The following is a 15,565-nucleotide window of genomic DNA, read 5'->3' as shown; positions in this document are numbered from 1 at the left end:
TTCTTGTTCTGCTGATAATTTGCAATGAAAATATTGTTTAAATGGTAGAAAAATGGTATCAGACTTAAATGCATTTCCTAGATTTAAACCAAAGAGCTAATAAACCATTTATTTTATTTTTTTGTAATGAACAACAATTTTAATTATTAAAAAAATGCTGAAAATGATATCAGATTTAATGAACTAATATATATATATATATATATATATATATATATATATATATATATATATATATATATATATAAACTAATACTAATATATAATACATATATATATATATACACACACACACACACACACATATAAATATATATAAATACTAGCAATTTCTAAAAGAAAACTCCTTCCACATTAATTTTATTTTCAGTGTATGGAGAACGTGCTAAATATTCAACAAAACCCTTCATTTCTCAACATCTGGTATATTTAGCATATGCAATAAAAAAAATGTGTATGCTTTAAAATACAGGAAATATTTGACATTTACCATATGCAAAGTCTTTAAATTCCTTCATTCAGAGCTGCAGGGAGTTTTTCCTCGCAGAAAACTCTCTCATCCAACAGGTGAATGTGTGTGAGATCTTCAGCACTCAATCACTGCTCATGCAGCACGCGCTACAGAATGCGACACATTATCTAACAAACTGCACGCTTGTTTAAAGGCTTCATATTACAGACACAGAGTGAGCAATCGCATATGAGCTTGTTGCATTAGTGCAGTCAGGTTATCAGTGACAGAGAGATGCAGTGACACATTACTGCACACAAAGTGACCTGATGTCATCCTCGAGGCTCGAGAGTCTGTGCTGATGGACTTGGGAAGTCAAAGCATCGATAGAGATCAATGGAGAGCTGATTGAGAGGCTCTGCGGCGTTTGTTGCGTTCATGCTGGGCTTGTAAACAATGCAACATCCGCGCGAGCGATCATACAAACCGCATTCACCACACAATCATCACATGCATTCATACTCTGACTGGAAGACGTCAAACATACACAAACACACACACACACACAGGCTGATGGTGACTTACCTCATCCCATTTCATAAATCTACTGCCTCGCTTCAGACTCTCGGACACGCGCACCGGCTTGAGTTGAAGCGCATGAACGCCAGGCTGAGCTCCAGCCATTCAAGCTTCAGCATTTACACCCAAAGCCAAATAAAAAACCAAGGGTCTCTCTCTTTCTTCTCCCGGAAGAAGCCCAAGCGGAGCGCGCCGGATGACCGCGGAACAGCTGTGGTGAATGGAAACGCTTTACGCGCTCGGATGCTCATTTGGAAGCGTTCAATTCATGATGCTTGACTGGACTGAACGCGCAGATCTGAGGTTCAGAACGAAAGGAGTGATCGAAGACGGGGAGCAAATGAGCAGCGGAGAGAAAGAGCGATCATAAATGATGGAGAGAGAGAGAGAGAGAGAGAGAGAGAGAGAGAGAGAGAGAGACGTTGACTCATGCGCGCACTGAGATCCAGCGCCTCCTAGCGCGCGCTACGTCCCTCCCCTGCTGGAGCAGCTGGCACAATTAAATATTTCTTAACACCTGTGCAAAGAAAAAACAGCCAGGACACACGCGCGGATTTTTTTATTTTATTATTTTTATTTTATTTTATTTACTTTTTTGCCATCTAATAAAGTCCTGTAAAAATCAGCTAAATGAGCTGTTATAGGAGCAATAGCCATGTGGTCAGCGCTGTGTCATGTGCCATGGCTCTGAAGATAAGAAGGGGTTTGTCACAGCTCCAGACTAATTAATGACGTCATCGGGGGCTTGTCGACTTTGACTCGACTTTCATTACATAAAAGTCGACTTTAAAAAAAAAATCAGAAGTTAATATAAGGTTTATGTAATATATCTCTTTGTAACTTAGGTTAATCAAAATGTTTATTTTTTTATTTTTTTTGTTGAAATGCACAATAATACAGTATGCTGCAAGAGGAAACGAAAATCATATATCTTTTATAAATACATATAAAAAAAGAAGAGAGCCTATGATTGCCATCAAGATATTTCATGACTAAATGTTATGGAAAATCAATTTAAATAGCAAAATAAATAAATAAATAAATAAATAAATAAATAAATAAATAAATATAATAAATGTGTGTGTGTGTTAATTAATGAAAAGTTAATTAAAGTTTAAATGCAAAAGAATAATATGCTCTTTTTTTTTTCTTTTTGCCATTGTGATTAAAAAAAAAAAATCTTCTGGAAAAAATTAATTGTTCCCAGACAACTTTGTTGATTGAAATTTAGAGCAACAACATAATTATTTATACAACAGTATTATTTTTTTTTTTTTTTATGTGATCACGATACAGCTCAAATCCAAAATATAATGCATGCTTGAAGAACAAACAGGCATCAAAACATTAAAATCTACTGAGGGGAAGCAAAAGCTGTGTAACTGGCACAGAAGGAAGTACACTGAATGAACAGGACAAAATACATCATCTGCTTCCAGTATAGACCAGTTCAGATGGAGGAGGATAATAAATCCACTCATGCACTGATACTGACTGACAAAGACAGCCCTGGCTCATCTCATGTGGCAGTCTTTCTTTCTTTCTTTCTTTCTTTCTTTCTTTCTGTCTTTCTTTCCTCTTCCACATCTGGGAATCTGAATCCTATAAAGTTCACCCCTGAATGCAATCATGCATCTCATAATAATGTCTCATCATCTTTCATCTCTTACAAACTAATCTAAAGGCTTATTTATCTCAAGCAAAACAATAGGGCATGCAGATTTTACATTTCTAGAAAAATAAATAAACATAAGTGTGATCTTTTTTTTCACATAACTGCAGAAAAATTTTTTTAAAACTGATCTTTGATTAGGAAAAAACCTCATCTGAGCATTCGTGTTGTATATTATTTATGAAGCATTTATGAGTTATACTGTGATGTGTTATGTAAGGCTGTCCCTGAACAGAGCTCACATATACAGGAAATAACATAACTTCATAAAATCCACCTTTAATTCACATTGTGTGGGACAGATTAGATAACACCCCCAACATAGCAGAAATTCCTCAGGAGGCTTTTGAAAATACTTATATAGACACATAATAATCAGCAATATATTTGATAAAATAAAAACATACAATTGTAAAAACATTTTATATCATTATATACATTGAAAATATGTTTTAAAATATTTTATAAGTGTGTATGGTTTGTGTGTGTGTGTGTGTGTGTGTATATATATATATATATATATATATGCAACACTTAAATATAGATAAAAAATATTAAAAGCTATATTAGTAATATAAAAATATTGTATTTGTATATTTATAATAAAATTAAATAATACAAAATGTTATATATATATATATATATATATATATATATATATATATATATATATATATATATATATATATATATATATATATATAGTGTGGGGGCCGTCAAACTATTAATCGCGATAAATCGCATCCAAAATAAAAGTTTTTGTGTACATAATATATGTGCTTGTAGTTATATGTATTTATTTATATGCATATAAATTATAGCATGCATAAATATTTAACAAACGTAAATTTTTCTTAAATATATACATGCATATGTGTGTATTTATATAGGCTGTACATAAATATACACAGTACACGCACATATGTTATGTAAACAAATTATTTTGGCTGCGATTAATCGTTTGACAGCACTAATTTATTAGGCTTATAGCTATTACAAAATACAATTTCTAATGTATTACTTATATAGCTATTATGTTTTTATATATATTGACAAAAAATGTTGAACATGATATTTGAGCTATAATATGAATTATGAAACACTGAAGATTACGGTAGTGGTTCACAGTGCAGAGGTGCTGCTTCCTGCACATCTGTCGAGTTCTGCTGCTGTACTTCCTGCTTGTGTTGAATCATGTGTCCCTGCAGCAGCAGCAGCAGTAATATGGCGGGACAGAGAGTCAGTCTGAGACGTGCTGACATGCTGAAACATGACAGAAGCTCCAGCTGGATGTGTGCTGTGTTCCTGACGCTCGCGGCTCGACTGATCGCTCGGACGGACGCTAGTGATGTGCTGACGGTGACCGACGCCAACTGGACGCTCATCCTGCAGGGCGAGTGGATGATCAAATTGTGAGTGCAGTATGTGTGGTGTGATCTGATCTCACCTGATCACGAGCTGCAGGATTCGTGTGTCGATAGCGCTGCGAATCGATGACGCTTTGATCTGCCGCGCGCGGCAACACTTTATACTGATACAATGTATCAAAATAATAACAATAACTGTCTGCCTGGCGGTGACGCGTATGTTGTGTTATAACCGGAAGTGTTCATAAATATATATTTTTTGGCGCAATAATACTTATAAATGCAAGCAAATCGTCTCAAATCGTCATGTAATGCATTAAGCATCTATATGCACCAATATTGTGGATGTAAATCGTGGCCTACAGTATAGGCTACATGTTCACTTCAGGGTCACACCCACCTTTAGGTTCACTAGGCACCGGGTTTAGTGCATGCATGTAATAGAATCGATCTGTTTCATGTGTTTTATCAGTTATGCCCCGTGGTGTCCGGCGTGCCAGCATTTACAAACAGACTGGGATAGTCTTGGAAGACAAGGTGAAAGTCTGGGAATATCAGTGGGCAGAGTCGACGTCACACAACAACCAGGTTTGACCATCGCTTCTCACGGTTTATGATACAGTTTTCAAATTAAAATGCAAATCATTTCAAGTCTATAAGGATCTATCCATCTATCTTGTGTGTGTGTGTGTGTGTGTGTGTGTGTGTGTAGTATATAGGAAATACAAATAGTGTAACAAGAATACATTTTAATATAATTTTTTATTTGAATGATTTTCGAACACACACACAGACTGTACGTATTATTGTTTTTCATTTATACTGTATCTTGTATTTTAAATAACAATATGCCAACACATATTTTTTTAAAGCAAGTGAATGAAATGCAATGCAACATCATCTTCACATTATGCAACAACCGAGTTAAAACTAAAGACTTCAGCAGTGACGCTAATATTATAAAACAGGATGTGGCACATTCAAAGCAAATAATTCTGTGCGTATGATACTCTCATCAACATGAGCGCCTTGTTTGCGTCCGGTCTGATCAACAGCAGTGTGTCTGGCATTTATATCAAACACTGCTGGATTGTTTGCACGCAGAGCTCTTTAAGTTTAGTCATGTGGCTGGAATGAAGTCCTGTGGGGCTTTAAAAGGAATTAGTCACTCATTTCAATTCCTCCTGCAGTTATTATCAGCTATATTTGATGTGTGCCATCGAGTGACATCACAAGCAGATGAAAGCCTTTATTATTAATACTGTACCATTATATCAGACTCATTTAGACGACTCCCTTCCAATGCTAATTGCATTTTAAATGCATTTAAGCGGCTAATGATGCGGGTGGAAGTGGAGTGTGTGGCTTTCGTGTGTTTCTGTGGAAATCTCAGTTGGCGGGGAGAAAACGCCTCTTACTGTCAGAAATCTGTCATGCTTTACTCTTATTACAGCGCTGCTATAGAGCGCTCACCGCCTTCCCATGCCGAAGGGATTTCTTTGGCCGGTATAGAGTTTGCTTGCTCTCCTATCTGCATCAATATATCCATCCTCTCTTCTTTTGTTCTGCAGGTCTGAGTGGGAGGTTTCTGGTTACAACACTGCCGACTATATTTCAGTAAGTCCTCAGACGGCTGAATTTATATTCCCTCAGGCATTATGGCAAAACTGGCTTTCAGAACGCTCTTTTAGATTCCATTTTTAGATTAAAATTAGCATGTACCAATTTAAAGTATACTATTGAACAACCAGTCTCATCCACAGTGCTAAAGATGGAAATTTCCGCAAATATGTTTCATCACGGACTATTGAGGATATCCAGGCGTATGTTGAGCAGAAGAAGTGGGCGACGGTTGAGCCGGTGCCTGGATGGAAGTCTCCATCCTCTCTCCTGTAAATACAACCTTTACTGTCTGGGAAAAAAAAGGCTGATGTGTTTGCTTACTGTATAAAATTAAGTTGTCCGAATTTAATGCATTTTGTATATAACTCCTTGTTTAAAACCCTTTGATTCTTTTACAGAATGTCAGGAATGGCTAATCTGTTTCGTCTGTCCGTGTATATCAGAGTAAGAAATATTTTCCATTTTGATCTGTGTTATTGTCTTCAAAAAAGCCAAAAGTGACAATTTGCTCTAAATTAGATGTATAAAAGAAACAGATTTGGAGGAATGTAGCATTGCATCACTTGCTCACCAGTGGATGCTCTGCAGTGAATGGGTGCCGTCAGAATGAGAGTCCAAACAGCTGATAAAAAAAAAAATAATAAAAAAAAACCATCACAACAAGTAATCCAAAGCACTCCAGTCCAAAAATAATGTCTTGACATCAATAAGACATTTAAAATTAAAGTCCATGATCTATAGTGACACTTCCTCCAATCAAAAAAGTGTTGTGGGGTGAATCAGGAGAGAAATCTGCACAGATCAAGCAGCGTTTACAACACTTATTTTAGCAACGGTTTAAAGATCAAAACATCCTAATTATGGATTTGTTTAATCTTTTCTCTTCTCTAAATGTTAACCGTTGAACTGGAGTGGTGTGGATTACTGTGATGTTTTTATCAGCTGTTTAGACTCTCATTCTGACGGCACCCATTCACTGCAGAGCATCCATTAGTGAGGAAGTGATGCAATGCTACATTTCTCCAAATCTGATGAAGAAACAAATTAATTGAATCTCAGATGGCCTTAGAGTGAGCACATTTTCAGCAAATTGTCATTTTCCGGTGAACGATTCCTTTAATTTCTATGTCTGAAGCTATATGTTTGACTATCTTTGAATTTGTTAACACTTAATAGTAGGATTCTATTTGTTAACATCAGCTTACAATGCATTTATTATCTCATTTTCTAATGTAAAATGTTATTGATGCTCTTAAGTCCTTTCTGGTCACTTTATGCTTTCACCTACCAAATGGAGTTTTATTAAATGAAGAAACCGGTTAAATCTGGATTTGATCTTGTCATTTTGTATTAAATATAATCCTATTTTGTCCATCCAACACAGCAAATCCACACGTACCTGACGAATACGCTGGGCATCCCTTCCTGGGGCTCTTACGTGATTTTTGCAATCATTACGCTCTTTATGGGACTGCTGCTCGGCCTGGTGAGTGTAAAAACATAATTTTCACAGTTTAGATGGGTTAATGTATTATTCATGCTCCAAGCCTAAAGTGAAATGCTTTACTCTTTGCATGAAAGTATCTCATGCATAAATATTCCTGCGGACGGAGCATCCGTGCCACAGATCTAAAAAGACCATTTACCAAAGGGAGCCAACAAAGTGCACTTGACTTCATCTATGAAGCAGATCGCACATACTGTACTGATACATGATGACTTGCAGCAGAAGGAATTATATAATACATTTTGAAAAAGAAGTTCCTTCATTATACAACAGCGAGTTGTGTAACACTGATCGATTCTGCGGCTCTTTTGAGGATCCGGTGGGTGGTTCTCGTATGTAGTGGATTAAACTTTCAAAAGTGAACTTCAGCTGCCGGGTTTGGGATAATTACTCAGTCTAATGGTCAATATATCTCAATTAGATGCTGGTTTTGATCGCTGACTGCATTTGGCCGTCCAGACCCAAGCACAGAGCAGACAAAACAGGTGAGATTAGAAACAAACTTATTATTTACTCTGCATTAATTATCTGAATTATGTTTTATTTTACTTCAGATATTTTAATGTAGAATATTGTTGTTTGAAACTTTTATCACTGTTTATTGCGCCTTATTTTTGGTATCATTTAACTTCTTGTTTAGCTTATTTAACATTAGTTTTACTAAATTGCATTAACTAACAATTGGGCTATATGCATTTGGTACAGTTTTTATTAATAAAATAAAATAAAATACAACTATACATTGTTAGTCCATATTAGTTCAGCTGCATTAAATATTAACAGCTTTTAATAAATTATTATTAAATAATTATTATCAAAAATTATTAAATAAATTATTATTTAATAAATTATTAATTAAATTATTATAGTGAATATTTAATCCCCAGTTTCAGTGTTATTTTTGTATAGTAGTTTTTATTTATATTTTTTGCATTAGTTTTTAAATGTTATATTTTACATTTTCATTTTAACTTTTGTTAAAGGTTTAGTTTTTTTTTTTTTTTTTTGTCTATGTAGTTTAGATATTTTACTACATTAAGTTAAACTAAATAAAGAAAATTGTTTATTTGGCAACTTAAGCTGAAATAAGTTTACTTAAAAAAATATATATATAAAAGTTTTTTTTCAGTTTTTTTATGTTGATGTTTATTTATTTTTTTAAATAACAGTTTACTTGTAGTTCAATTAATAATTCGAAAATTCAACTTTACTCGGCCAATAAATTGGATGGGTTATTGGACCTTCTGTAATATAAGGAATACTGAAATCATTTCGATCTTTGTTTCTGTGCAGTCGTGATAGTAAAAGAGGAAGTGTCTGAGGAAGAGGTGGAGGACATCCTCATGGAGGAGAAACATACGTCTGATCTGGACAACGAGAGCGAGCGAGTGTCTGGAGATGAGTCGACTGAAGAGGAAGGAGCGATGAGTGATGATCAGCCTCCGTCAGAGGGGGCAGCAGAGAGTTCAGTGAGGAAACGGAAACCACAGGCGCAGCACACTACTGAGGGAACATAATCTCACTGCATAAACCACTGTAGTCGCCCCAAAAACAAGACGAAACGGCCATATCTGTAGGATATGCAATGCAACGCCAGCTATCAGCTGATTCGTGCATCAAGAATGCAGATCATCGTTTGTTCATTCAATGCTTTCCTGCATTTGACCTGCTTCTCGCTGCGGTTCAATTCAGTTTAGTTTTCAAGAGTATTTGCTTCAATGTATTGCTGAAAGTTTGATGCCAAACACTGATAAACCTTCTTCAGTTTTTTTTCAGTTCACAGTAAAAAAAATACATACCCCACCTTTAACATAAAATTTTCCATAAGTGTCAAGCATATAAATGCACATAATTTAAGTTATAAATTATAAATGTTATGAAAAAAAGTTTACAATGTATTAGGATGAATCTCTCAAAAAAGGGGGAGAAAACTGGCATATTTCACCTAAAGAAAAAATACAGCCTGTTAATAAATAAATTGACATTAGTTCATGCTGATTAAGCACATACAGTATCACATGATCTCTTAAAAATCAGTGTGACGAAGGATAATGTGACACTGAAGACTGGAGTCATGATGCTGAAATTTCAGCTTTGCATCAAATAAATAAATTACATTATAAAAGGTATTAAAATATAAGTCAGTTATCTTAAATGATAATAATATTTCACAATATTGCTATTTTTACTGTATTTTGTATTCTAAAGTGAAAAAGGTGCAAGATACTAATATGCAAAATACAATTAAAGCGCAGTAATAAATCTATACATTCCTTTTTTCTATTGATAACTACTAAGGGTGGACACCAACATAAACAGTCACAACCCTCAGTAAACCCAAACCCCAAAGGAGGAGGATAAAAATGAAGTACATTTTCTATTTTTACTGTATTTTCAAATTAAATAAATGCAGCCTTGGGACTTCTTTCGAAAACATTGAAATATTTTAATTATTCCAAACTTTAATCTATTAATGTATTTTATGCATCATGGTAGTATTTGTTGTACTGCCTCGATGATTTTAATATTTTATTTTTATTTTTTATTTTTATTTTTTTTTTACAAATGAAAACTGTTAATGCATTACAGAAATGAGAATTTGGGATAAATGTACTTATCATAAAAAAAAGTCACAATGCAAAACTTTATTTTGGAGTGAAATACGAATGACGTTCTTAACAGGTTGAATGAGATTCATGCATTACACAGTTGTTTTACATGATTCCTTTACTGTTCTAGATTTGGTGTTTGCCACAACTCAAGACTGTTTTCAGAAGGACATGTTTTTAAAGTATGATAAATATGAAGAGTATTTTTGCACTATTGCATTCATCCACACATGATGTATTTAGTGTCGAATAGCACAAACTGTCCATACTTGTATTTCCATTAACACAGTGTATTATCAGAGGACGCTTTGTGTACCAGGTCTCAGGAAAAGTATTTCTCAGTGGTATGAATATGTTGTTTTGTACAGTGTAGATTTGTTGTGTAATCCCTGCAATTGCAAATTGAATTTATAATTTGCACACTAAAACTTTGTCGGTCTTTGGTATTAAAATCGGTGCAACCGATTGCAACACTCAATTGCATTTCATTTTTATACTACGGACAGATTGTTTGAATCTGTGTTGCAAATACATCTTGGTAAATCTTTTGTAAGCTGTAAACCAGCACAGAAACACCAGCACATCTGTTCTGTATGCTGAAAATACAATTTAACTGCGTGACAGATGTTGTGTAAGCTGTTCATAACTGCAGAGTTTGTGTTCATTAAATAGTTTGACTTGTTATAAAGTGTTTCATATTTTAGTTTATGTTAGCATTAAAAATGGCTTGGTTTCTGCATCCAAGCAAACATTGCTATTACCATTGTAAGCCCATTTCTGCCACTGCATAAGTTTCACAATTCTGACTTTATAACAGAGATTTTTTCTCTCAATTGTGACTTTATAACACGAGTTACAGTCTAATTTTTTTCTTGCAATTGTAAGTTTATATCACATAATTCTGAGAAAAAATGTCAGAATTGCAACTTCATGTCTCACGTTTATGACATTTTAACTCACAATTCCAAGTTTGTATCACGCAATTATGAGGGGAAAAAAATGCAAGAATTGTGATATAAAAAGTCACAATTACCTTTTTTATTCTTTATTCAGTGGTGGAAACGGGCTTCCATATTTACCTCAAGAAACCACAGGCAAAAAAATATTATTTTTCAACCACTGGTCAGTTTAGCGATTTTGGACTGTTTGGCTTTCCATAATGTGTTGTTTCAGATTAGTGGAAAGAAAACCAAAAATGTACTTTTAGTGTTGCTTTTACTGCACTTTTATCTGTCTGCATTTTCCATTATAATACATATTTTTATAGGCTCTGTTCTCCCCTTCTCCCCTTCTTACTTAGTTTTATTCCTGTATCTTTTCTGAACATTTATAGACCTGTAAGTTCAAATATGATTGTTTGATTTGTTGTTGTTTTTTTATTGATCACACTTTATCTATTTGCATCTGTAGATTTTAATGACACTTATTTTTATAGGATGTTTTTTCAAAATGAGTTTTCATCCTCACTTCTGCAGCACTTACAGTGTTATTCCTATTTATATTTTTTATATTTATTTATATTATATTTATATTTTATTCTGAAATCCCTTCTGTAAAACTTTTAACTCTAGTGTATCAACTGAAACAAGAAATTGGAGCATGTTAATCTCATGTTTATATTTATTTTCTGGAGAATATATAAAAATTAGTGCATCTTTTAACATTTCAATTGTAATACCTGTAACATATATATATATATATAGTATTTTTTTTTTCTTTTCTTTATCCAATCAACTAAGTATGGGGATTTCAATTAATTAAAGTGTTTACTCTATTAAAGCAGACATCTATAGAGGAAGAAACTGGAATAACCATTAAAATATGAATACTACATTTTCAAAAGATACAAGACTGTTTGAATAGAAGAAGAAAAAAAAAATTAAAGTTTGCATAAAATTACATAATATGGGTAAATCCAATTCTGTTGAACCTCATAACTACACCATTCATCTTTCTTTTGTCAAAAACCATATTATTTCATTGATGAACATTCAAAAGTAGCCATGTACAGCTTTTAGTAATTAGAAATAGTTTCAAGCAACATATAAATCTGAAGTATTTCATTATTGTAGGACTATTCAAAATGTCAAATGGGCTTACATTGTTTCCCGTCTGCTGTTGTTGAGGTCATCCTACTGAAGGTTTGAGACTTTGTTCATGTTTATCAGTTCATAACAAGATGACAGATTTCACTTCACATGCAGTATGCCTCACTGAGCCGCTGAAGAGGAATGCAAACATAAAACTGAAACTAACTTGCAGGAAAGCTTGATATGCACTTCTGAATCCTGAAGCTCCCAGCATGCATCTCTCTAATCAAACACACCTGATTCAACTCATAAGGATTATTAGAGACTCCAAGACCTGAAATAGGTCAGAAAAGTGAAAGAATTAATAAAACAAAACAACTGTTACTTGAAATTAAATTAAATACAAGAAAACTTTTATTTCAGCAAGTTGCTAAAGCAACATTTCTCATTTGATTTGGTTTAACTTAATGTCCTAAAATAACTAAAACTAAAACCGCCAGTGGTGGAAGTACACAAATCATTATTTATAAAAAATACCTCAAGTTAGCACCAGCAAGCTTGTTAGCTAGACAGTTAGCATCAGCTAACAATATTTACTTATTTTCAGTACGGTTATGAATAACGTCCTTAATAACAATGGATGAAGATGATCAAGTCTAGAGTGTGTCAACCTTTATGTGTGGGTCCATGCTGAATCGACAGGTAAAAAAAAAGAAAGCCTCAAGTCCAAATATTCATTTATCACCAATTAAGTGTTTGACAAACACTTCCTGCTTCGATGTCCAGATCTGAATTTAAAAAAATCTCAAACATGCTCCGAAGCCCCGATCTGAATCAACCGAGTCGCGAACATGCTCCGAAGTGCCGATCTGAATCAACCGAGTCGCGAACAGGCTCCGAAGTGCCGATCTGAATCAACCGAGTCGAGAACATGCTCCGAAGTGCCGATCTGAATCAACGGAGTCGCGAACAGGCTCCGAAGTGCCGATCTGAATCAACCGAGTCGCGAACAGGCTCCGAAGTGCCGATTTGAAAACTTCGACCAAAGCATGTAAAAAATAACTCAATTTCTCTAATAACTGTATACTCTAATAACTCTACAAATCTATGAAAGACTCAGATCATGTATCTAAAAATAAATCGCTATAGTAAAAGAGAAATAATAAGAGGAGTGAAGTTTCCTACCTTTCTGCTGTGTTTGGTCCTCAGGCGCGTCTCCGCCCCTCACACGCGCGTTTACAGCTCTAAATTAATCATCTTTGCTAATTATTATACATTTACTTCATTGTCAGCTTCAGGTACTTCATTTATTATTGTTCAGTTAACTGTTTGAAAAAAAAGTTGTATTTCAGTAATAATTCTAAATTATCAAAATAAAATATATAAAATAATGGTTTCTATTTTAATATCCTTTAAAATATAATCTATTTGCTGTATTTTCGGCATCATTCCTCCAGTCTTCAGTGTCACATGATCTTTAGAAATTATGAAAATATGATAATTTATTATTTATTAGAACTATTAATAGTTGTGCTACCAAATATTATTTTGGAATCTGTGATACTTTTTTCAGGATTCTTTGATGAATAAAAAGTTAAAATTAAATAAATAAACTTGAGTAAAAGTACAGATACATATAATAAAATATCACTTCAGTAAAAGTACTCCTTTTTCAATTTCACTCAAGTGAAAGTACAAAAGTACTCAATTTGTTATGTACTTAAATAGATGTTTGCAATTTTATATAGGCTAATTTAATTTTATATTAGCACTTTTTTTTTATAATAATAAAATACCTGGGATTTTTTCCAAAATAACAACTATATGGAGACAAGATATATTTTTGTTGCTGATATGGACTTGTGTTTTAAAGTGTTTCATATAAAAATTTGAATAAAATTTGGTTGAATAAAAATATTTGGACATTATTTATAAAAATTACCTCAAGTTAGCAACAGCAAGCTTGTTAGCTAGACATTTAGCATCAGCTACAATATGTACTTATTTTCAGTACGGTTATGAATAAACATTCATGTCTGTCTAACGTTACTCGTCTAGTTTATCCAAACAATATTCATATGTATAACGTTACTGTTGATACACAATATAAAAACAGACGTCATGGTAGCATTTTAATAAAACTGTTAATATTACGGTGGCGGGGAATTTGGACATGCATGAGTTATTTTATTTAATCTGTGTTAGTTTAAGGTTATTTTATTTTATTTTTTAACCTAAAACACAGAGACGCTGATTGATGTGTCTGCATCGTTTGCACTGGAGCATTTCAGTGGGCTTAAACAGATCACTCTTTACAGCGGATTTAGTTCCCAAACAACTGACAATTTTGACCTAAATATGATTTTCAGTTACAATAATTAATCCTAAATTTCGACATTAATAACTTACTTTTAGCAACATCAGACGCACGCGCGCTCACAAGATCTCCCGGTTCTTACTTCTGGAGACTCGCACTAAACGGTTCATTTGAATCAGTGAGTGGTCGACTCCGGAACAGCTGCAATCGGATCATTCTAATTCGTAAACGAATCATTTGGTGCGATTCGCGATCCGATTAAAGTTTATTTTGAAAAGACTCAGTTCATTCATGATGAATCAGACACCGCTTCTGCGTGTCGGAGCACGTGATATATTATAGGGAATAACGATATGTTTTATGAAATGTAGTGAAGTTAAAAGTACGATCTTATGCTTTGGAATGTAGTGAAGTAAAAGTAAAAGTTTCTCAAAATAAAACTACTCCAGTAAAGTACAGATACTTGAAAAATGTACTTAAGTACAGTAACGAAGTAAAGCTACTCCGTTACTGTCCACCACTGAAAACCTCAATATAAAAACCATAGGGGTCAAAGACGTTAAGATGTCCGCATCAAAAGAAATGTACAAAAGCGATTTTGTATCCATAGAAACCACATTAAATGTAAGTAAAATGTCTAGTTTTAAGGATTCAAATAAGTTTTTGGTGAATAAAAATTCAAAATTTGGTTGAAATAATGTTACATTGTCATTCATACAACAGTTTAAAGCAGTATTACACTTTTTTTTATGCTTAAACACGTTATTGTCTTTGACCCATAGACATTAAAAAAGCTAATAAAAATGACAAAACAGTAAGATTTTTTAATTAAAAATATTCCAAAAAATTATAAGAAAAAAAAAATATGTAAATAAAACATATAGACATCATTTCATTTTTTATGAATTTTGCAATACTGAAGAAAAAACAAACATCATCAGACATATTCCTCCTTCAATAGTGTTTAAAAGCAAATCATGAAGCTGGTTGATGAAAGCGCAGAATTAGCAGAGCTGGAATATAGGAGCTGTTTCATTTGTGTCACGTGTTAAAATTACTATCAACTCACAGTTTTTATGAGTTGATTTTCATAGAAATTGGTTAAATGGGAGAAGAGTCATTTGAATTAAATGTTTCAAAGGAATGAGCTTGTGATAGTTTGATGTGTTGATGAGTGAACTCTGGAAAGCTGTTACATAAAGCTGCAGAGGAGGCTGAGAGGAGACGCACATCTCAACATCCTCCACACGCTGAAGATTGTGCTGGAGGAGAAATACTGCTGCGATCTACTCACGATCAACAGAGAATCTCACCAGACCTGTCTCTAATACAGTCCACCCCAAGAAATTGAGTTTCGTTGACTGAATGAAGCCTAATTTTGTGACCTTTAAGACACGGTTACATTATCTG

General features: G+C 33.7%; 2 protein-coding genes and 1 long non-coding RNA gene across 3 annotated transcripts in view; 1 reads left to right on the top strand and 2 right to left on the bottom strand.

Annotated features, from left to right (window-relative positions):
- Window positions 1-1,572, bottom strand: part of LOC113117759 (1-phosphatidylinositol 4,5-bisphosphate phosphodiesterase beta-1-like) — a 64,515-nt gene extending 62,943 nt beyond the window's left edge. Inside the window, exon 1 of the mRNA XM_026286663.1 lies at window positions 1,037-1,572. Coding sequence (XP_026142448.1) covers window positions 1,037-1,135 — 99 coding nt within the window. The 5' untranslated portion in view covers window positions 1,136-1,572. The remainder of the gene's footprint in view (window positions 1-1,036) is intronic.
- A 2,290-nt stretch (window positions 1,573-3,862) lies between these two features.
- On the top strand, window positions 3,863-10,489 carry LOC113117757 (thioredoxin-related transmembrane protein 1-like). Its single transcript, XM_026286662.1, has 8 exons — window positions 3,863-4,114; window positions 4,542-4,657; window positions 5,641-5,686; window positions 5,833-5,961; window positions 6,091-6,136; window positions 7,077-7,178; window positions 7,621-7,684; window positions 8,493-10,489. Exons 1-8 carry the CDS (start codon window positions 3,897-3,899, stop codon window positions 8,714-8,716), a joined length of 945 nt encoding a protein of 314 aa, XP_026142447.1. The 5' UTR covers window positions 3,863-3,896; the 3' UTR covers window positions 8,717-10,489.
- LOC113117758 (uncharacterized) lies at window positions 5,859-12,073 on the bottom strand. The gene is made up of 3 exons (XR_003294196.1): window positions 11,909-12,073; window positions 7,092-7,175; window positions 5,859-5,959 (listed from the first exon to the last, which is right to left on the bottom strand). It is a non-coding gene; the product is annotated as an uncharacterized LOC113117758 (long non-coding RNA).
- Between the last annotated feature and the right edge of the window lie 3,492 nt (window positions 12,074-15,565).

This window comes from Carassius auratus, chromosome 17 (genome assembly GCF_003368295.1).
Source record: "Carassius auratus strain Wakin chromosome 17, ASM336829v1, whole genome shotgun sequence".
Classification (NCBI taxonomy): domain Eukaryota; kingdom Metazoa; phylum Chordata; class Actinopteri; order Cypriniformes; family Cyprinidae; genus Carassius; species Carassius auratus.
The sequence above is the reverse complement of the archived record's forward strand: the minus strand, read 5'-3'. Positions and strand labels throughout refer to the sequence as shown.

Coding starts and splice junctions, on each gene's coding strand:
- LOC113117757 (XM_026286662.1), top strand. CDS start 3,897: ATGTGTCCCTGCAGCAGCAGCAGCAGTAATATGGCGGGACAGAGAGTC. Junction 5,687..5,832: donor ACACTGCCGACTATATTTCA/GTAAGTCCTCAG, acceptor TCTCATCCACAG/TGCTAAAGATGGAAATTTCC. Junction 7,685..8,492: donor GCACAGAGCAGACAAAACAG/GTGAGATTAGAA, acceptor GTTTCTGTGCAG/TCGTGATAGTAAAAGAGGAA.